Source organism: Scyliorhinus torazame, chromosome 16 (assembly GCF_047496885.1).
Source record: "Scyliorhinus torazame isolate Kashiwa2021f chromosome 16, sScyTor2.1, whole genome shotgun sequence".
NCBI lineage: Eukaryota > Metazoa > Chordata > Chondrichthyes > Carcharhiniformes > Scyliorhinidae > Scyliorhinus > Scyliorhinus torazame.
In genome coordinates this window covers 15,512,193-15,534,042 of record NC_092722.1, presented here as the reverse complement: position 1 = coordinate 15,534,042, position 21,850 = coordinate 15,512,193, and the positions used below count along the sequence as shown (strand labels likewise).

Here is a 21,850-nt window from a genome sequence, read left to right as displayed (position 1 = left end):
TCAACCGGTGTATAGTTTAGTGCTGTGGAGAAAGTGAATTTAGACTGCCCAAAAGAATTACACTTCGCACCATGTTAACTAGGGCTGAATGAAACTATACTGTTCTCAGCTACTGTGTCAACCAAGTATCCTGATGTATTTGTTAAGTGAATGAAGTGACATGTCTGTGTCCACTGTCAGTTATGATCACAAATCCATTGTTGGAGCAGATTCAGAAAATGTAACAGAGTCCATTTCGACAGCACCGGAGGAACTCACCCCATGGATTAGTGGCTAGATACACTGCCCAAAACTATAGGACAGCCGTAGGTTTAATAATTGGTCAAATTTCAGATGGAGCAGAGGGTTGGGCACTACAATTGGCTTCTGTGCCCCAGGGTTAAGGGGAGGGAACAAAAGAAAACAGCAAGAGCTCCTCCTTCTTGGCGCTAAACAGCAATTTTGACTGAAATCAATATGCCTGGGACAAAATTAGCACAGCAAAATATTTTGCAAGATTGGCTGGAAAATTTATAACTTTTTCTTCTTCTTCGCTTGGTTTTGTTCACGGTTTTTCCAAACGTCATATACCATTGTTCCCAAGATAGAAACCTACACTAACAAGCATTTGATAATGCTGACTCTCAGCCAAGAGCTATAATACTGCCCCCTGATGGCTGCATTGCTTACAGCAGTGGTTATTTGTGTTTTCACAGACCAGGAAAGCATCCAGTCCTATCCCCAGTCAGCAATGAGTTAACACTAATTTCAGGCAGCGGTAGCAGCAAGGCTGGTACTAACGTGATCGCCAATAGAAGAGAAAGCTAGACAGGCTTTCTTGCTGAATCTCACACATGAAGAATGTTGAAGTGACAGAGGTAGGTAGTACTCCCCAAGAGTGAGTAAATACCTTCAGGAGGAGAAGGGTGAAAATTGATGGGAAATGGGCAAACAAAAAAAAGGAAAATTTATGCCTAAGGAACTTATGGGCAATTATTTGTGTGGGCAGGATGCTCCGTTTGGGGGACTATGTTCTGCCGCTGGAAGTGAATCGCTTCTGATTTGTGCTGGTGCGAGGAACGGTGCCCTGAAGTGATTCCCTCTCCCTTGCCATGTAAACCTATGCATGGACGGGCACTTAAGGGATTCCATTCCGAATCCCACTATCGGACTGTCATTTTGAGCGAATACCGAAGTCCGGCATCTGGTCACCCCTCCCGGCACAACACATATCCTGCCCCCACCCCCCTCTGCTGACAAGTAGGGGGCATACTCTGCCCACCTTATGGGAATTGCTAGGTCACCCCCCCCACAGCACACATGCATGAGGGTGACTTGACACTCCCCGCCAAACCTCCATCAGACCCCACCAGAGACCTCCATCAGAGGCTCCAAATCAGAACCCTCCTATCAGAGTCCCCCCGCGCGACCCCCCATCAGTCATCCCTGTCAGGAAGCTAAAGAGCTGTGATATGGTACGAATTAAGTAATGGCATGATGGGAAAACTGGTCAATGGGAAGACTGGTCAAAAGGTTTGAGACAATACCAGAAAGACCGAAACTACTCATTCCAGCTCCCCAGGCCCAGGTAAAGAATGCTGCCCTAACCATCTTCAGACTAGTATGGCCGTAGGCCAACTCTGCATAACTTGAAGTCTGAAAAGATCAGCGAAGGTCGAGCCATTCCAAAACACCGGACCTCGGCAACTCCTGATAAAACCAACTCGTCATAACCCAGGGCCGTAGGAATTTAAAACAAAGATAGGTTCAGGAAGAAACAAATCTATTCTGACCTTTCAATGTTCCCTCCGAGGACTAAATAATGGTATGAGTGATATGACCAAACATGGTCTGGTCTTTGCTTCCGTTTGTATTTCAGGTCAAACTCCTGACCATACTGTTGTCACATAATCTTGATAAAGTTAATGTATAAATATTAACTTAATTCTCCGCAAAGCGCGGAACTTGTGAAAGACTGAGCAGTTTTGTTGACTGCCCTCTTGCTTCAAGTTTCAGCCATTACTGCAAGCAGTTGTTTTCGAAAATAAAGCTTGTTGTTCTGTCTTAACGAGTGTGTTGAATTTTTCTCTCACAGAAGGGAAAATATTGACTTTCACAGAGCAGTCCAAGCAGAAACAGTGAAAAATGACTGCATTTTCACTTACCTGTCCCTTACACCTACTGCCTCAGACAAAGGCGTAGAAATCAGCAGCTGTTACTTCACAGAGAGCCAAACCCACATCAGAAGACTTTAAATGCCTTCAGATCCTTTGATCTGCAAGGCTTCTATTCACTTCCTTTATGTTTTGAAAATATTTTTATTGGTGTTTCAAGTAACAGTTACAGAAAAGAAAGAGTTCGGTTTCACACGTAGAGTAACATAAAACGACAAAGAAGAAAACTGTACATAGATCAGAAGATCCAGCCCCTTGTTGTCACCATACATTCTGAATTCTCCCTCTGTGTACCCGAACAGGCGCCGGAGTGTGGCGACGAGGGGATTTTCACAGTAACTACATTGCAATGTTAATGTAATCCTGCTTGTGACACTAATAATAATTGTTATTATTAGCTGTAACTAGGGCTCTAATGTTGGATAATACTTACATTTTTACATCTGTGTTTGATTTTCAAAATGGTTTGTCGGGTTCCGTTGGGGCCCCAGCTTTTTGGCGGTAGGGTTGTCCCCAGATTCCCCCTTCTGTGTCTTGGTGTGGCTTGGTTTCCTCACCTCGCTCGTCTGTAGACTTCATTCCGCTGGTTGAGGCGGGGGGGGGGGGGGAGATAAGAGTTCTACTCCCTCTCCGCATGTAGCCTGTTACAACCGGCGTTCTACCCCACCCCCTGCCTGATTCTCCCCCTTACCTTTGTGCTTCTCCCTCCTAGTGCCCTCCCCCTGCAGCCCTGACCCCACCCCCTGATCTTTTGTCCTGTTTTCCTTGGATTTCCACCTTTCCCCTTCCTCCTGCCAGATGCACCCTCCCTCCCGGTGATGCGCCAAGGCCTCCGCATTCATTGTATTCCCGTACACCAGCTTACTCGCTAGTGTCATGGTTCCTCTCTTAATCCGGTTCCTATGTTTAACCCCAGTCTGCCTTCTCCCCCCCCCCCCCCCGCCCCCCCCCACCCCCAGATCCGGTCCCGCACTCTCCATATCCCTGCCCGTGTTCGTTCCAGTCTTTCTTTCTCTTGTCTTTTGTGCCCCGCCTTCTCATCTATGTGCACTCTTACTCTCTGCCCAGACCATTATCTTGAACAAATGTTTAGTCCATCTCAGGGGTGTCAAAATAGTACTCCTTTGCCTGGTATGTGACCTATAACCTGGCGGGGTAGAGCATGCCAAACCGCACGTTGCTCTTGTAGAGGGAGGATTTGGCGCTGTTAAACCTGCCGCAACGCTTGGCCAGATCTGCCCAGATGGCTTGGTACAAACGGATGAAATGTCCTTCCCAGTTGCACCCTTTTGCACTTTTTCGCCATCTCAAGATCCTTATCCTGATATTTGTGGAACTTTGCGATTATCGCCCGTGGTAGCTCCCTGGTTCTGGGCCGCTGTCGAAGCAACCTGTGGGCGCGGTCCACTTCCGGGGGCTTGGCGAAGCCCTTTTTGTCGAACTGTTTCCCAAACATCGTCTGAGGCGTATTCTGTGGGGTTCCTCCCCTCCATCCCTTCCGGCAGCCCCACAATTCTAATGTTCTAGCAGCGAGACCTATTCTCCTGGTCATCAATTTTCTTTCTTAGGTCCTTCTTGGTCTTGATCAGGCTCGCCACCTGGGTCTCCAAAGTTGCAATCTGATCCCCTTGGTCTGTGACGGCTTCTTCCAGGTCTCTCGACTTTGTTTCTTGGGCCTCCAGCAGCCGCTCTATTTTGGCCATCGCCTCCCTCATGGGGGCCGTCGTTGATTCCAATGCTGTCTCGACGGCTGCCAGGAGGTCTCTTTTCTGCTGCACTCTGTGTCTCTGGAGCTCAGTGGTAATAAAGCCCATGAGCTTGTCCATCGGCACCTGGGTCTCCGCTGAGAACTCAGTGAAGTCGGCCCTTCCCGTTTCCGTGCCACCTTGGCTGCCGGCTCCGAGGTCAAATTTTCCTCCCCTCATCCTTGCTGGCTATCCTGGTGCACAGCTGGGGGGATAATTTTGGTGCCCGTTTGATAGGTTAGGAGATTCTTTTTACTGTGATCATATGGAAGTCACCTTGCATGTGCCTGCTCAACTCATGGTCGCCACCGGAAGTCTTCTATTCACTTTCAAAGAGAAATAACTTTTAGAAGGTTAATAGCTTCCAGACAGCTAGGTGAATGGATTGTTTATTTTCACTTTTCTTCACGCTTGAATGCATCCAAGGTACCTTGCTGTGAGCCTAGCTACATTGCTTATAAACATCTACCTATGATTAGCAGGACCTGACCACATCAAAAGCAGTTAAGAGCTTTCTGCTGAGAAAAGAGAGGAAGTGAAATTCTAGATGTTTCAACACATTGTGGTTAGGTTCAAAGCAGGGTACTTTGCTTTGTGGTAGGGGAGGGGGGCCCTCCGATGGACTTTTGAGGACACTTTTGTTGAATGATTAACCCCCTCCCCGGTCCATCACAAGGTCCACTGCGCCAGAGGCACGCTAGCAAATACACGCAAGTGTGAATCCTGACCGAGAGGGCCGGAGCATCACGGAAGAGTGAAGAATCTGGTGTCCAGCCCGTCATGCCTTGGTATCTGCTTCTTCTTTTTCTGTCATGACATGTGGCTAAAAATTAAAACTAAAGAGGCAATTACACTTGTGTTCGGTTGCTAGCCAAGTGCAACACATTCATGCTCCTGTGCATTGCACCACCTTAACAGGCGGGAATGTACAGAATTTGCTTTTTGCTCTCCCAATTGTGGAAAACAACAATGAATTCAATGTATTATCCTGTACAGATTGGGCCATTTTGTTTGGGAGGCGTTCTTTCATGAAATCAGTGGACAGTGTACAGCCAATCTTAAGGTGCACAGCATCGACAATGCTGATCCAACAGATGCTTATTTCTTAACCCGCTTCCTGGCAAGAGGGAATCTGTGCCTCCACTCTATGAATACAGAACAAGTGACAAGAGCCATTGTACAAAGAAAAAACACCGCAGCCAAATTATTTCGAATATTGCACAAAGGCAAACTTTGAACAAATTCTGTTATCAGCAAGAACTCAGCGCCACATTGGTTCAGCAAACACACTGTGAGGCGTTGAACTGAAGGCTGAAACAAGATAATTACATTTTAAATAAAGAATCAGAATGAGAAAGCAATGCAAAGTGCAATACTGAGTAAACACACTGCAGGCAGAAAATGGCGGGTAAGCATTGATTTATTATTGCATTTCCTACTCTCTATAGAGTAAATACATTATACTATTCTGTGACTTTTTTCCATGCTCCATCGCCTGCCAACAGAAAGCAGACTTGTCGCAAAATGCCGAATTGGGTCATTGCCCCCTTCATTCCAGCTCTTCTCATAATGGAGCACTCAAACAAACCCAAATGATCAGAAATGAACATTCTCGAAACCATGGATCAGTGACACAAACAGTGAGCGATGGGATCACGCTATATCCTTTGGAACAAGTATAATCAATCCGTCACTCATGCATGTTCATACCACAGAATCAGAGTTCATTGTGCAACTTTATCCAACCTTATACTGCTGTCTGCACATTAAGCTGCACACTGCCTCGCTTTGCTGAATTGCCTGCACACGGCCAGGCCCCATAGTGCTACCTTCGTACTATGAGCCCCAAAAGTACCATTTACGCTCTACTGGGCTTTACAATAGGGACTGTTCCCTCCCAGACCCTATAAAAGCTATTGCATGCACACGATAAGGCTGTCTGGTAGCAGAGTCAGATTAACGGATGATAAGCTACTTTCATATTTTTCATGAAAGGTAGAAGAATCTTAAATCTCCAAACAGTTTCGAGGGCTCCGCTGACATAAGGAAGCCAGATTTAAAAGTGTGAATTCCAATCTCTTGGAATCATATTGGAATAGGCTTCAGGGAGGAAAATGGCTTTATAGTACTGCCTGCACACAAGGCATGGTAATGTGCAGGCTAATCTATAAGGTTTTATGGCACCACTCAAGTACTGTATTACAAGAATGACTAGTGCCACTCCAGTACTAACAGATATTAACTGCATACTGTCAAGACTTACTGCATTACCAAGCCATTGATGGCACCTGGCAATTTCAACATTTATACAACTAGGCCACATTGTACATATTTTTTGCAATACATCTAATATTGTCAAAAAGTATAACAGCTCATTTCAATCATATGTGCAAAGAAATTGGGAAAGTTGATTCTCAATTACATCAAGCCAGTTGCCAGAAAAAAACCTTAAAATGTTAATTGAAAGTGGGCAAACATCCATTTCGCAGCTTTTTATGAAAAATGTCTTCATGTGGATTTGATCAGTTAATTTGGAAATGTAGATTTTTCTTTGCTAATTTGTCCACCCTGAAGGATTTGAGTCCTCCCATGGCATTGTTCCTCTCAGTGTGTCCTGCTGTACCTCATCAACTGGTCATTCTTCATGTGCGAGACTCAAAAGTGAATGTTAGCAGGCTACTCCACCACAAAGATCCCAATCTTGCCCTTATCCATCTCACTTTCCAGCAGGGGGGTTATGGAGAGCATGTAGACTCTCTCCTGGCCAATACTTGGATCCAGTGGCCAAATGGAGGACCTGACTGCCACCCTGGCTGAGTACAGACCACAGACTGAACTTGGCATCGAAAACTCTGCATATCACAGCTAATTTTGCAGATTGTACCACAGGGGTTTACTGGAGCGGCAACATATGAACTGCCCCTTTGTACCACAATATTTTTGCCGTCAAAGAATTTGGAAAAATAAATTACAACATAGGAACAATCCATCTGGTCCATTAAAATGAGAAATAAAATTACACCATCAATGATTCCAACCGGGCAGCACGGTAGCACAAGTGGTTAGCACTGTGGCTTCACAGCGCCAGGGTCCCAGGTTCAATTCCCCGCTGGGTCACTGTCTGTGCGGAGTCTGCACTTTCTCCCCGTGTCTGCTTGGGTTTCCTCCGGATGCTCCGGTTTCCTCCCACAGTCCAAAGACGTGGATTGGCCAATATAAATTGGCCTTCGTGTCCAAAAAAGGTTAGGAGGAGTTATTGGGTTACGGGGTTAGGGTGGAAGTGAGGGCTTAAGTGGGTCGGTGCAGACTCAATGGGCCAAATGGCCTCCTTCTGCCCTGTATGTTCTATGTTCTATTTCTTTTAATGTTCTAAACTATTAACCAACTACTAGGCTATAGTCTAAGACAGCAGACATATAGGGGTATTGTACTGTGTGAGGATATTCTAAAATACAGAGCTGATTGTGCTGTAACTTCAAGATTCAATGAAATCCTGGAAGGCATTGTACTGTCATCTAAATTTAGTTGGAGCGATACTCCTGCAGGGTTCCTTAGTGTTTTCAGCAATCAAAATTAGTTTCCATGGCAACACGCAAGAAAAAGCTCTCCTTGGTAACAGATAAAATGTATATCAGAGAGCCCCAAAAATTGCAAAAATATGTAGATCTGATCTGTATGAGGTCTGAATGTACAGTGATAGGGGGTAGTTAAGTACAAAAAGGAAATTAAAAAGACAAACACTGAAAATCTGATATAGTTTGAGGGTGAAGGCTATAGGTCCATAACCGGTGTCCTCAACTTAAATAAGGGCAATTATAATGATATGAGGGAGGAGTTGGCTAAGGTGAACTTGGTCAACCAGCTAAGATACAGGTTAGCAGATTAGCAATGGCTGATATTCAAACAGCTGGTCCAGAATGCTTAGCAGAAGTTTACCCCAATCAAAAAGAGAGATTCCATGAGAAAGAGGCAAAATCCATAATTAACAAAGTGGGTCAAGGATAATGTTAAATTGAAAAGCAAGATATGGACTTCCGGGTGCGGCGATGACCAGCTGAGTCGCACGTTTCGGCAGCTCCCGGTGGAACGGACTTTTGGGCTCTTAATAGGAGCCCCATCGGCAATTTTAACGGCAAATAACACTGTGCGGTAATCCAGAAGGGAATCCCCCCCTGGACACGGATGGAAAAAAGAGAGGAAAGTAGCCGGATTGCGGTGGATCCTCTAGAGCAGCGGCCAGGAAGGCAGGCACAAAGCAAGATGGCGTCGGAAGGAGGCAGTTTAATATGGGGCCCTGACCAACAAGAGTTCCTGCGGCGTTGCGTAGATGAACTCAAAAAGGAGATGAAGAAGGAGCTGTTGGCCCCGATATTACAAGCGATTGAGGGGCTAAAGGAGGAGCAAAAGACCCAGGAACAGGAGCTTCGGGTCGTGAAGGCAAAGGCTGCTGAGAATGAGGACGACATACAGGGCCTGGTGGTGAAAACGGAGATCCACGAGGCACAACACAAAAGATGTGTGGAAAGGCTGGAGGTGCTGGAGAATAATGCGAGGAGGAAGAACCTAAGGATTCTTGGTCTTCCCGAAGGTGCAGAAGGGGCGGACGTCGGGGCATATGTGAGCACGATGCTGCACTCGTTAATGGGATCGGAGGCCCCGACAGGTCCGCTGGAGGTGGAGGGAGCCTATCGGGTTATGGCGCGAAGACCGAGGGCTGGAGAAATTCCTCGAGCAATAGTGGTGAGATTTCTCCGATATAAGGACAGAGAGATGGTCCTCAGATGGGCAAAGAAAACTCGGAGCAGTAGGTGGGAGAATGCGGTGATCCGCATATATCAAGATTGGAGTGCGGAGGTGGCGAGAAGGAGGGCAAGCTTTAATCGGGCCAAGGCGGTGTTGCATAAAAGGAAGGTCAAATTCGGAATGCTGCAACCGGCAAGACTGTGGGTCACACATCTAGGGAAACACCACTACTTCGAAACGGCAGATGAGGCGTGGACATTTATTGTCGAGGAGAAGCTGGAGTGAGCGGGCCAGAAAAAGAACGTTTGGGACAAAAGTGGGGGGGTGAATTTGTGGGATGAAGGGGGGAAAAGGGGGAAGAGAGGACTTCCCAAGTTGTTAAACCTGCGACCCTGTAACTTCTCTCTCTTCCCCATGTCGAGGGGGAGGGTGTGAGGGAGGATGAGGAGCTGAGGGTGCTGGCCATTGGGGGCGGGGCCAAAAGGGAAGCGCGGGCTTTGTTCCCGCGCTATGGTAATCATGGCGGGAACAGGGAAGCAGGAAGGAGGGGGCCTCACACAATGTGAGCCGAGGTCACGGGGGGAAGCCGAGGTCGGCCAGAGTTTGCTGACTTCTGGGAGCAACATGGGGGGTGCAATTACGCTAGCTTGGGATCTAGCGGGGCGGGGTTAACTGGGTTGCTGCTGCTGGGGAGGAGGGGGAGCTGGTATGGAAGGGGGGGGTCGGGGCGGGGGGGCGCCGCCTGGGGGGGATACAGCTACGTGGGAACCGGGTGAGGAGCTGGATTGAAAAAGGAAATGGCTAGTCGTCAAGGGGGGGGGGTAAAGAGCCCCCCAACCCGGTTGATCACGTGGAATGTGAGAGGGCTGAACGGGCCGATTAAGAGGGCACGGGTACTCGCACACCTAAAGAAACTTAAGGCAGATGTGGTTATGCTTCAGGAGACGCATCTGAAGCTGATAGACCAGGTTAGACTTCGCAAAGGATGGGTGGGGCAGGTGTTTCATTCGGGGCTAGATGCAAAAAACAGGGGGGTGGCCATACGAGTGGGGAAGCGGGTAATGTTTGAGGCAAAGACTATAGTGGCGGATAGTGGGGGCAGATACGTGATGGTGAGTGGCAAACTGCAAGGGGAGGCGGTGGTATTAGTGAACGTGTATGCCCCGAACTGGGATGATGCCAATTTTATGAGGCGTATGTTAGGACGAATCCCGGACCTAGAAGTGGGGAAGTTGGTAATGGGTGGAGACTTTAATACGGTGCTGGACCCAGGGCTGGACAGATCGAGGTCCAGGACCGGAAGGAGGCCGGCTGCAGCTAGGGTGCTTAAGGATTTTATGGAGCAGATGGGAGGAGTAGATCCCTGGAGATTTAGTAGACCTAGGAGTAAGGAGTTTTCGTTTTTCTCCTATGTACACAACGTATTTTCACGAATAGATTTTTTTGTTTTGGGAAGGGCACTGATCCCAAAGGTGACGGGGACGGAGTACACGGCTATAGCCATCTCGGATCATGCTCCACACTGGGTGGACCTGGAGATAGGAGAAGAAAAACAACAACTTCCACCCTGGAGAATGGACATGGGATTATTGGCAGATGAGGGGGTGTGTTTAAGGGTGAGGGGGTGTATTGAAAGGTACTTGGAACTTAATGATAATGGGGAGGTACAGGTGGGAGTGGTCTGGGAGGCACTGAAGGCAGTGGTTAGAGGGGAGCTGATATCTATTAGGGCACATAAAGGAAAGCAGGAGGGTAGGGAAAGGGAGCGGTTGTTGAAAGAACTTCTGAGGGTGGACAGACAATACGCGGAGGCACCGGAGGAGGGACTGTACAGGTAAAGGCAAAGGCGACATGTAGAATTTGACTTGTTGACTACGGGTAATGCAGCGGCACAATGGAGGAAGGCACAGGGTGTACAGTACGAATATGGGGAGAAGGCGAGTAGGTTGTTGGCCCACCAACTGAGGAAAAGGGGAGTAGCGAGGGAGATACGGGGGGTGAGAGATGAGGAGGGAGAGATGGAGCGGGGAGCGGAGAGAGTGAATGGATTGTTCAAGGCATTTTATGAAAGATTATATGAAGCGCAGCCCCCGGACGGGAAGGAGAGAATGATGTGCTTTCTGGATCAGCTGGAATTTCCTAAGGTGGAGGAGCAGGAGAGAGTGGGGATGGGAGCACAGATTGAGACGGAGGAAGTAGTGAAAGGGATTGGGAGCATGCAGGCGGGGAAGGCCCCGGGACCAGACGGATTCCCAGTTGAATTCTATAAGAAATATTTGGACTTGCTGGCCCCGCTACTGATGAGAACCTTTAATGAGGCGAGGGAAAGGGGGCAGCTGCCCCCGACTATGTCAGAGGCAACGATATCGCTCCTCCTAAAGAAGGGAAAAGACCCGCTGCACTGCGGGTCATACAGGCCCATTTCCCTCCTGAATGTGGATGCTAAGATTCTGGCCAAGGTAATGGCAATGAGGATAGAGGATTGTGTCCCGGGGGTGGTCCATGAGGACCAAACTGGGTTTGTGAAGGGGACACAGCTAAATACAAATATACGGATGCTGCTAGGGGTAATTATGATGCCCCCACCAGAGGGGGAAGCGGAGATAGTGGTGGCGATGGATGCCGAGAAAGCATTTGATAGAGTGGAGTGGGATTATTTGTGGGAGGTGTTGAGGAGATTTGGCTTTGGGGACGGGTATATCAGGTGGGTACAGTTGCTGTATAGGGCCCCGATGGCGAGCGTGGTCACGAATGGACGGGGGTCTGACTATTTTCGGCTCCATAGAGGGACGAGGCAGGGATGTCCTCTGTCCCCGTTATTGTTTGCATTGGCGATTGAACCCCTGGACATAGCACTGAGGGGTTCCAGGAAGTGGAGGGGAGTACTTAGGGGGGGAGAAGAACACCGGGTATCTCTGTATGCGGATGATTTGTTGCTATATGTGGCGGACCCGGCGGAGGGGATGCCAGAGATAATGCGGATACTTGGGGAGTTTGGGGATTTTTCAGGGTATGAACTGAACATATGGAAAAGTGAGTTATTTGTGGTGCATCCGGGGGAGCAGAGCAGAGAGATAGAGGATTTACCGTTGAGGAAGGTAACAAGGGACTTCCGGTACCTGGGGATCCAGGTGGCCAAGAATTGGGGTACATTACATAGGCTCAATTTAACACGGTTGGTGGAACAGATGGAGGAGGATTTCAAGAGATGGGACACGGTGTCCCTGTCATTGGCAGGTAGGGTGCTCTCCCACAGATACTGCCAGGCCTGCTGAGAATTTCTAGCCTTTTCTGTTTTGATTTCAGATTTCCAGCATCTGCAATACCTTTTGTTTATGACCCACTGGCTTCAGTCATAAATACGCAGCAATAAATGTACATATTTAGATGAGGTAGATATGTGGCAGGCCCACCTGTTTCTGCAACTAGAACAGACAGGTTAAGGTTTTGAGGATAAAGGGTCTCCACACTCATTCCGAGTCTGTCAGATGCTGTCAGTTCGGCTGTTCATTGCCAGCGTCTTCTGCTTTTAGACAAGGAATAGAGTTTCACGCAGTCTCTGTTCCTGTCAGAACTCCACAGTATCCATTCTTCCAGCCCTTTGCTTATATGCTTGAGCAGGTCAATGTGTGGCCTGTTTAGACGGAGAACAATCAGTGACTCAAGTCCAACTACGTCTCCTCTTGCTCTGGACTGCTCAGCACCATTGTTGGTAATGAAACACAATTTCACTTGAGCAGTAGAGGGCCATAGATAGGCAATATTAAAAAGTACTAAAATTTCTGCAGCCTCCTGCAAAAATACTTGCTGTCAATTCCACATCATGGAGAATCAGATTTTCTTTATTCGATCACTTGTTTGTGCCAACAAACGTTCCTGTCACAGCTCCCCAATCCTATCCGCTGTCCATTCCCCATTAACTTGTAACATTTTTCTTCTCGTATTAATCCTCCCATAAACGTTGCAATCGACTCTATTTATGGTTATACATTTCTTGTCCTAATAAATCATTGTGCAAAAACAATGCCTTCTAATTTGCCTTCTAGTCCTAATCCTAAATTTATGCTCCTGACTTAATTCAACAACCTATGGAAATCGTGTTTGTTAAACCCTTTCAAAATAGTGAACACCTAGGTGCCTCTCCCAACCTTCTCTCAACATATATTGTCATCTATTGATAATAAAAGAAGTTTAGAAGATGAGAAAAGTCGATGAACACAACTCATTTAAAATAAATGTTTTCCAAAAACTGGCCTTTTAAAAAGAGTCAAGAAAAGTGGATTTTCCTGTTCCTACAGCTGGGGTTATTATATTTTTGAAACCCAGTAAACACAAGAATAATTGGATAAGAAAGGGAATACAACAACAAGGGAGTCGGCCCAATTCTCTATTTAGTCACACTTAGGGGCGGGTGGAAAATCAGCTGGTTGACTAATATTGGTGTGCTCGTCTCTCCCTGGTTTATTTGCATACACTGGCCTCAGATGACCCACTAGGCTTAGGCATGGGGCCAGGAAATTCTACCTCCACATCTGTAAAATGCTCTATTCACCATCATTGTCTTCATAGTTATTTTTGCCTTGTACCTGCAATGGTTTCATGATTTTCCAGTTTGAGAAATCTCAGTGAAGACCAAGGCCCTCAGTGAGCGACAACACCCAGTTTGAGAATAATGGGATAAAAGCCAAGATAAATCACAGCAGTGATTAGACACTGCCAAGCTTTTAAAGATTGTAGATCACAAAGGGAAAGGGAGGATGAGAAAGATGTGGAGTTCCAGGGTTTTGAAGTCCTGGGAGAGTTGGAGATTCCCAAGCGTCAGTGACACGGTGGCTTAAAGTTCAGCCTCGAATGGAGAGAGTAGGCAGCAAGTGGTGGTGACAGAGAAGCAAAGGTTGCAAGCTTGGACAAAATGCTGGAGAATATTTCCATGGAACACGGCCATGATGGATTCACTAGGGAACAGGGCCAAGGCAGCTTTACTGAAAAATCATTTAACTTTGTTGAAACAAGTGTGCATTTCCTTCATCATGTGGGTTACATAAACAGTTGGACCGAGTTCATTTCCTCTTTATTAATTTGCAATAAAATATTTATTGTTACAGGCTCCACTAGAGACGCAGAATGTTCTAAAAACAGAATTAGTCACAGAGATGTCAATGATCCATAGGAGGTTTATTATACAGGGAATGAATCTAGGATAAGAACTTATTAAAACACCAGTGCACAATTTTACTTTTAGTGTTGACAGTTACAAATCCTCATCCTGTAAATTACTATTACACCAAGTGACACAAAAGCCTAGATTTTCTGAGCAATGCTTTTTTCAAAATAGGCGGCCTCTATTCATTTTAAATGGGCTGGAGCCAGCATTTAAATAATGACATAAGAAAATCTGAGTTTGAGTATTGCTGCAAATATACATTATGTCAAAGCTTTATGTCTTGGAGTCATCAGGACAATCACAAGAATACCAATGTCAAGGTAAACAACAACTTTAGACTGTATGAGAAGAGGGTGTTGATTGGTTGGCAAGTGGATCCTCTTCTCATACAGTATAAAGTTGTTGTTTTCCCTGATATTAGTTAACTTGTGATTGTCCTGATGCGTGTAAGCCATAAAGCTTCGGCAAAATGTATTTTTTCAGCCCTACTCAAGTTGTGTCTACCAAATGACTATTTGTAAATACGAGCTGTTGCACTCATCAGACAATACCTTAGTGGGGATATGAGGAACTGTAAATTTGCCATGATGGCACACTTGCAACACGATAAAAATGTTTGTAAAGCAAACAAAAAAAAAAGGATTGCCAAATATTTCAGCCCAACTCTGTCCTCAGCTGGATAACACACACCCAGGCATTTCTGAGCAGCAGAAGCAGGGCAGCAATCAGTCCTGTATTCCTGCCTGCTTTTCACTCCCCTCACCCTTCCCCACCTGTTGCGCTGGCTGAGATCAGCTGCCAGGCCATGAATCAAACCTCGGGCCTTTTTGTTCTGTAAGGCTCAGTCGTACACTCGCCTGGATTCTCCGTTTAGCTTTTACATTGGCAGAACTCTACCTGCCATTGGATACTCACCCGTCACCTAACAATTTTCTCCTCTGATTTTGGTTTGTTCCCAAGAATCATTTACATACTTTTGGTGGGGGGACCATCTGGAAATGGGAGAAGAGAACCTCAAAGGTCTCGATGCTGACAGTTTAAAGTGGTCAAGGATTGTGTTAAAAAATATTGAAATGATGCTTATGCTGTTTCCGGGCACTGGGTACTGTAGAGAATCAGACATCCCTTGCACCCAAAGTTGCTGCAGCACACATGTTAGAAGATACATCGCCCGTATATTGACAGATGTAGTATAAAGCCCAGGCACAACTCCAGAAAGAAATCTAGGCTACTGGGTACACCAGCTGAGCAACCAAGTTGAGCACCAACATTTTATTCAAATGAAAAATCCACTTCTTTAAAAATAGTTTTAATGCTCCTTGTGACAAAAGCATTTCCAGATAATTATAATTATTCTCTATTATTCCTTTCAGTTTACTTCGCAAAATAAATCTGCGTTCAAACGACTAGCAGCAGTGGGAGAAAATAAAATTAAGGTCCCAGCTCAGGATTCTTACTCACCAAGGATTGTTTTTAAAACACAATTAAGAGTTTGTAGGGAAAAGGGTTAAATCTTTCACTGTGGTAAAAATTGCAGATGATGGATGTAGTACATCGAAATATAAACGGGTGTGCTGTTTTGTTGGTAATCCTGTTTTAATTGCCTATTAATTACAGATTACGCAGTTTAAGGGTTCAGACCATCAAGGGACAGCCTGACACCTTAGGGGCAGTAATGAACCAGCATCCACCACAGTGTGAGCTGGAATAGTTTCAATAAAGGTCCCTGGCTTTGTCTGTGACAGAAAGGTGTTTGATTGCTGCGTTTTCCCAGGGTAGGAAATTACAGAAAACCGCACGGCGCTTCCACTGCAAACACTGCACACAATTACAGCAGAACTATAATTTGTTCATCAGTTCCAAAGCAGAGTCATCAATATTGTTCTGGATGTGGCCAGTTCCTCCCAGCCTACTTACGCTTCTAGAATGGAGTACCCTATAGCCCTAGTGATCACCTGCAGCTTAATTCTGAATAAGGGAGGTTAAATGTTACAATCAAGTAAGAAAAGATGAAAGAATGATCAATAGTTGAATAATGAGGGATTCACATTTATTTTAGGACTACGCCTATTATTCCTGCTCCCCGGTCAGATAAGACACTGAGAGGTGGAGATGTCTGTCTGAACCCAATATTTTCTATACATTGATTCTATTGAGAGTTGTGTTAAGGAAAAGGCAATACAGCAAGACACAGAAAGAGTAGGGGAGAGAATGAGATAAATCAAATAGTGGTTAAATGACATCCGATTATTTTAAAAGTCTGATGATTTGGGGAGCAAGGTAGACTGAAATAGGTTCAGGGGTTTTCAGGTTTGACATATTGGCAGAAGAACGGGAAACAGTTCAAGGAGGCTTGATTTTCATTCAATGAGAATTCAGGAGATCATATAGGACAACACATTTGCAACATACAAGGAACAAGGGAAGAAGGTTGAGAGGAGCAAAAATCATAGTAGCATCAACAAAATAAAGAGGTGGAAAATATTGCTAATTTAAAGGGAAGGGAAGACTCGGAAAGTACCTAAAACAAAAGTGCTGGAGATACTCAGCATGCATAACAACATATGTGAATAAAAGGTGTGAAAAAACATCTTGAATTGAATATGACTTCTTCAGAAGAACCCAGTTCTAAGGAAGTCATTTTCAGCTCGAAATATTAACTCTGTTTCTCTCTCCACAGTTGCTGCCAGACCTGCTGAGTGTCTCCGGCACTCTGGTTTTATTTCAGGGGCGGGATGCTCCGAAATGGAGGCAGAGAGTCCGCGCCGTTGTGAAAGCCGTCACGTTTCACGACGGCGTGAAACGGGCGCGGGCACTACCGATTCTGGACCCCATAGGGGACCAGTATTTGGCACCGCGCCAACACGCGCATGCGCGGGGACTTCCTCAACACGCGGGGGACTTCCTCAACCCGCTGGCCCCGACGTAACATGGCGCAGGGGTTCAGGGTCCGGTCGCGTAACAAAATAGGGCCGGGCTGGAGAGGCCGGCCTGCCGATTGGTGGGCCCCGATCACAGACCAGACCCCATTGGAGGCCCCCCCCTACCCACAGGCCGCCCCCCCCCGACCCTGCGCGCAGAGTTCCCGTCGGCTGGGAGCAGGTGTGGACGGCGCCAGCGGGACTCTGCCGTTTCCGCGCGGCCTCGCGGCCCATCAAGGCCGGAGAATCGGCGGCCCAGCCGCGGACAGCGGCCCGTGACGCACCGAACACGCCAGTGCCGATTCTCCGCTCCTTGGAGAATAGCGTGCCGGCGTCGGGGCGGCGTGGCGCGGTTGCGGCGATTCTCCGGCCCAGCGCGAGGCTCGGAGGATCCCGCCCCAGATTTCTATAATCTGCAGTATTTTGCTTTTATTCTTTGATTTGATTTTTTTTTTTTAATTGGTGGTTTTCTTACACTCAAGTCCTAACTCTATATTAGACCACTGCAGTGTGAAAGGTGTCGGGGGCATCGCTTTGTGTTTCAGAGTTGCTGTATTGCAACAGCAGAGGCCACAACTTCAGGACTGCCAAGAGCCTCGGGGGCCTCAGTAACTTTGCTACTGGGTGACAAAGCAGTGTTCCCAATGAACAGCTCGTCCCCGGCATCACAGCTCAATATTAAGAATTGCTATACCATTAATCAACCTGATGGATTTTTTTAAAAAAGTCATTGATTAATCTTTTCCTAAGGCTATTATTTTCTCTTTCGAAAGTGGGAGAGTACTTTCAACAAAAAGTATTTCCCTGGCCCTTGAGATTATCCATCCCCTTTAAGGTCTTTTCCTCATTAAATTTTATTGTATGGGAGTTTTGCAGCCAAGCACTGAAATAACTGAGATTCATGTTCCTTTGTTAGATATTGTCGGGGGAAAAGTTGGCACTTGTATGAAATTGAATTCCTCTGATTTATTCTTTGCTTATATTCGCAAATGGGAGAAAATATCCTCCTACTGATTTTAACCGACAGACATCAGCTGTTCAATTCTGGCATCAGTAACAACAGGTAACCATAGCAATCCATTGGTTTGATCAGCAACATGAAATACCATCCAACAATCCCATGGAAACGAGTCCAGGTGATTTTCCATGAAGAAAAAAATAGTGGTGCCAGAGGTGTCAGTTTCTTGCAAGCACAGGGAACAAATTTGTTGAAGACAGAAGAGCCCAGATATGTATCATCAGTACATTGCAGAACCCACAACAGGTTTCCTGGACTTCAAGGTACGTCTATTGGCGCTGTTTAAAATATACTGAGGCAGCTGATGTTAACTTGCATCTAAATTATGATGTTAAAGTTGCAACCTAACCTGCAGATCCACCAGCTTGATAAGCTGTCACCAAAGCTTATATATCTTCCAATCTGATACAGCAGTATAGTCCTCTCATTGTCCATATACACACGGTATATTCCTTCCCATTGTCCATATACACAATTGTATTTCAATCATCTTGGTTTAGCTCCAAGACAAATTTATTCCATATTGGGGAGGGATCACTCAGCGCTCTGCTCACTAACGGATACATTTTAAGACTCTGCTTCCTACTTCAACATGGAAACACACAGATCAGATGACTGAGCACAGAGGTGAGCGCCCCTGACTTGCAGCCAGCCTTCATGCTTGATTCTCTGATCTTCGTTCTCAACGGGCGATACCCTGCCCCACACCAGAAACAGGGGCCAGGATTCTCCGACCCAGCGCCGCCCCTTTCGTCATTCTCCGGCCCCGATTCTCGGGCGCCCGAGGGATTCCCACCGTGCCGGTCGGGGGCCGCTGACAGCGGCCCCCCCCCCCCCCTGCCCCCGGCGATTCTCCGGGCCCCGATTGGCCGACGTGGGTTACTCAGGTCCCACACGCTGGGACCTGGAAGTTGAGTCTGCGGGGGCCGTCCTGGAGGGGGAGCGGGGGGATCCGACCCTGGGGGGGGTCCCCATGGTGGCCTGGCCCGCGATCGGGGCCCACTGATCGGCGGGCGGGCTGGTTCTGTAGGGGTCTATTTTACTCCGCGCCGGGCCCCTGTAGGGCTCTGCCATATTGCCCGGGGGCCGGCGCGGAGAAGGGAACCCAGGCGTATGCGCGGAAATACGTCGGCCGTTCCGCACATGTGCGAACTCGCGCGGGTCGTTCCGCGTCGGCTGGAGCTGCGGGGAAAGCTCCGGCACCAACCTAGCCCCCTAGGAAGGGGACCATTCCCCATTATCAGGACCGTTGACGCCGGTGTGGTTGGTGCCGCTTTTCATGCCGGCGTGGGGACATAGCCCCATTATTAGAGAATCCCACCCAGAATCCTCAAACATTACTGTTAATTTGTGGCAATATTTTCAAAAATGCCTGGTCACAATTTTGCTGCACAATTAAGCGAGATAAATCCTTGTCCCTCTTGTTACAAGTTACATTGCTAGGCAAAGTGCTGTGCAATGGAATTTAACACATTTAAACCTCTTTGCATGCTGATATAATCACATCACTGGTAGTGGCCCTTCATTAATTCACACATGTACAGAGAAAGTGCTGTACATCTATAATCTCCCCTTAGTGTACTGTGCTAAATGGGTATTTATCAAACATCATTGCCACTGTATTCAGATTATCGGGTGGAGAAATACAATACCTCCTTGGACAAATTTGTGGAGGGCACAGTCAGATGGTCCCACAAGGTGAATCAGACTAGATTGGCTGTATCCTACAGTATACGGCTCTGCAACAGAAGAAAGCATGAGAAAAAACTGTCATTGGAGCAGAAACACACTCTTCAAGTCGTTTGAACAAAAATGGACTATCTGGTAAATTGTAGAGGTAACCTCCAAATCATCTTACATGGATACTGCTTTCATATTCCTGTCTGTTTTTCAAATACAGGTACTCTGCAGTGGACCTCTATCCTAATGCTTTGAAAAATTGAATCTAGAACAACAACTTGCATTTAGGTAGCACTGTTAAGATAGTAAAGTGGGCGGGATTCTCCACTCCCGCGCCGAAGTGCCCACGCCGTTGTGAACGCTGATGAGGTTCACGACGGCGCGAAACGGCCCTGATCCCGATCGATTCAGGCCCCGACAATGGGCTAGGATCGGGGCCGCGTCATCTACACGCGCCAGGCCTTGTCGCCGCGTAAAGGCGGCGCCGCATAACTGGCGTCACCCACGCATGCGCGGGTTGGCGGGTGCCAACCCGCGCATGCGTGGTTGCCGTCCTCTCTGAGTTCGCCCCGCAAGAAGATGGCGGACGGATCTTGCGGGGCCGCGGAAGGAGGTCCTCCTTCAGAGAGGACGGCCCGACGATTGGTGGGCACCGATCGCGGGCCATGCCACATTTGAGGTACCCCCCGGTGCAGGATCCCTCTTCCCTCCCCCCGCAGGCCGCCCCCCCCAGCGTTCCCGCGCTGTTCCCGACGGCAGCGACCAGGTGTGGACGGCGCCGGGGGGAACCCGCCGTTTTGGCCTGGCTGCTCGGCCCATCCGGGCCTGAGAATAGCGGGGGTGCCGGAGAATCGCCATTTTGGGTGTCTCCGGTGATTCTCCGGCCTGCCGCCCGTGGAACGCGACGGGCCCGTTCCCGCCGCTTGGGAGAATCGCGGGAGGGCGTCGGACCGGTGTCCCGGGATATTTTGGCGGCCCAGGCGATTCTCCCAACCGGCGCGGGAGTGGAGAATCTCGCCCCTAGTGTTTCACAGGTGGATAATCAGATAAAAGTTGTCAAAATCAATCATAGCCATTTCATCATGGAAATTAATGAATTGACCTATTGTATCTGTGCTGGTGTCGACTCTATATTGACACTCTCCCATCTCATTTTTCTACTCTATCCCCATGATCTTAAATAACTAAATGAATATTTCAAAATAGGTATCACTTAAATATGTGATAGAATCAGCTTCAATAGTCACTGGTGGTTGAAACATTCCATTTTCCTTTAGAATAAACATATTAGGCATATGGCATACTTGGCTTTATTAGCCGAGGCACAGAGTTTTTAAGAGCAGGGAGGTTATGTTGGAACTGCATGAAATGTTGGTTAGACCACAGCTAGAGTATTGTGTGCAGTTCTGGAAATCACATTACAGGAGGGATGTGATAGCACTTCATAAATGTTCATAAATAGAATACTTCATAAATCCAAGACAACCCCTAAAGTTATGCCCTTGTCATGAAATCACTTACCAGTGACATTAAGTTTCCATATTTTTATCCTTCTCTGTGACTCTGTATCTCTTTATATTGAAATCCCTGAAATACCAGTATAAATACAGATTTTGTTCCTCCAATTTCAATTTTCTGACATTATGGGGTAGTTTTCAATTTTGTCACCCAAAGGGAAACCTGGCAAAACTGATCGGAATACCCGCCCATTGTGCAACTTTTCTGACTTTTATCCAATTAAAATTAATTGGATGGAAATCAATCAAACTCCTTGTCCACAACAATGAACAATCTATTCCATTCCAGGTTACTGGCCAGGCAGCAAGGTTGACAATTACGCCTTGTTTTGTTGACAGCCCCAATTTAAATTCATATCAAAACAAATGGCCGAGTGAATAAATGCATTGAATAATGAGATATTGAGTCAAGAGACCAGAGAGGCCCAGGTTCAATTCTCATCAGTGCTGTGCTAGTTGATGTCAATTTATCAAGGATCAGTGAAGATTGGCAGGGTGGTTAATAGTGAGGAAATGGTCTTAGGCTGCAGGAAGATATGGATGGGTTGGTCAGATGGGCAGATCAGTGACATTTGGCGGCACAGTAGTTAGTACTGTTGCCATGGTCATGGTCATGGTGCCAGGCACCCGGATTCGATTCCAGCCTTGAGTGACTGTGTGGAGCTGCATGTTCTCCCCGTGTCTGCGTGGGGTGCTCCGGTTTCCTCCCACAGTCCAAAGAAGTGCAGGTTAGGTGGATTGGCCATGCTAAATTATATCTCAATGTCAAAGATGTGCAGATTAGGTGGATTGGCCATGCAAAATTGTATCTGTGTCCAAAGATGTGCAGGTTAGGTGAATTACGGGGTAGGACGGGATAATAGGTTTAGGTGAGCGCTCTTTTGGAGGCTCGTTACAAACCCGATGGGC

At 47.1% G+C, this 21,850-nt stretch overlaps 1 protein-coding gene across 4 annotated transcripts in view; it reads right to left on the bottom strand.

Annotated features, from left to right (window-relative positions):
* Window positions 1-21,850, bottom strand: part of acot7 (acyl-CoA thioesterase 7) — a 338,851-nt gene that overhangs the window by 166,508 nt on the left and 150,493 nt on the right. For 3 of the 4 annotated variants that reach the window (XM_072477999.1, XM_072478000.1, XM_072478001.1), the window contains one exon: window positions 19,397-19,483. The exons of the other annotated variant lie outside the window; for it this stretch is intronic. In XM_072477999.1, the coding sequence (XP_072334100.1) occupies window positions 19,397-19,483 (87 nt within the window). The remainder of the gene's footprint in view (window positions 1-19,396; window positions 19,484-21,850) is intronic. 4 annotated transcript variants of the gene reach the window in all.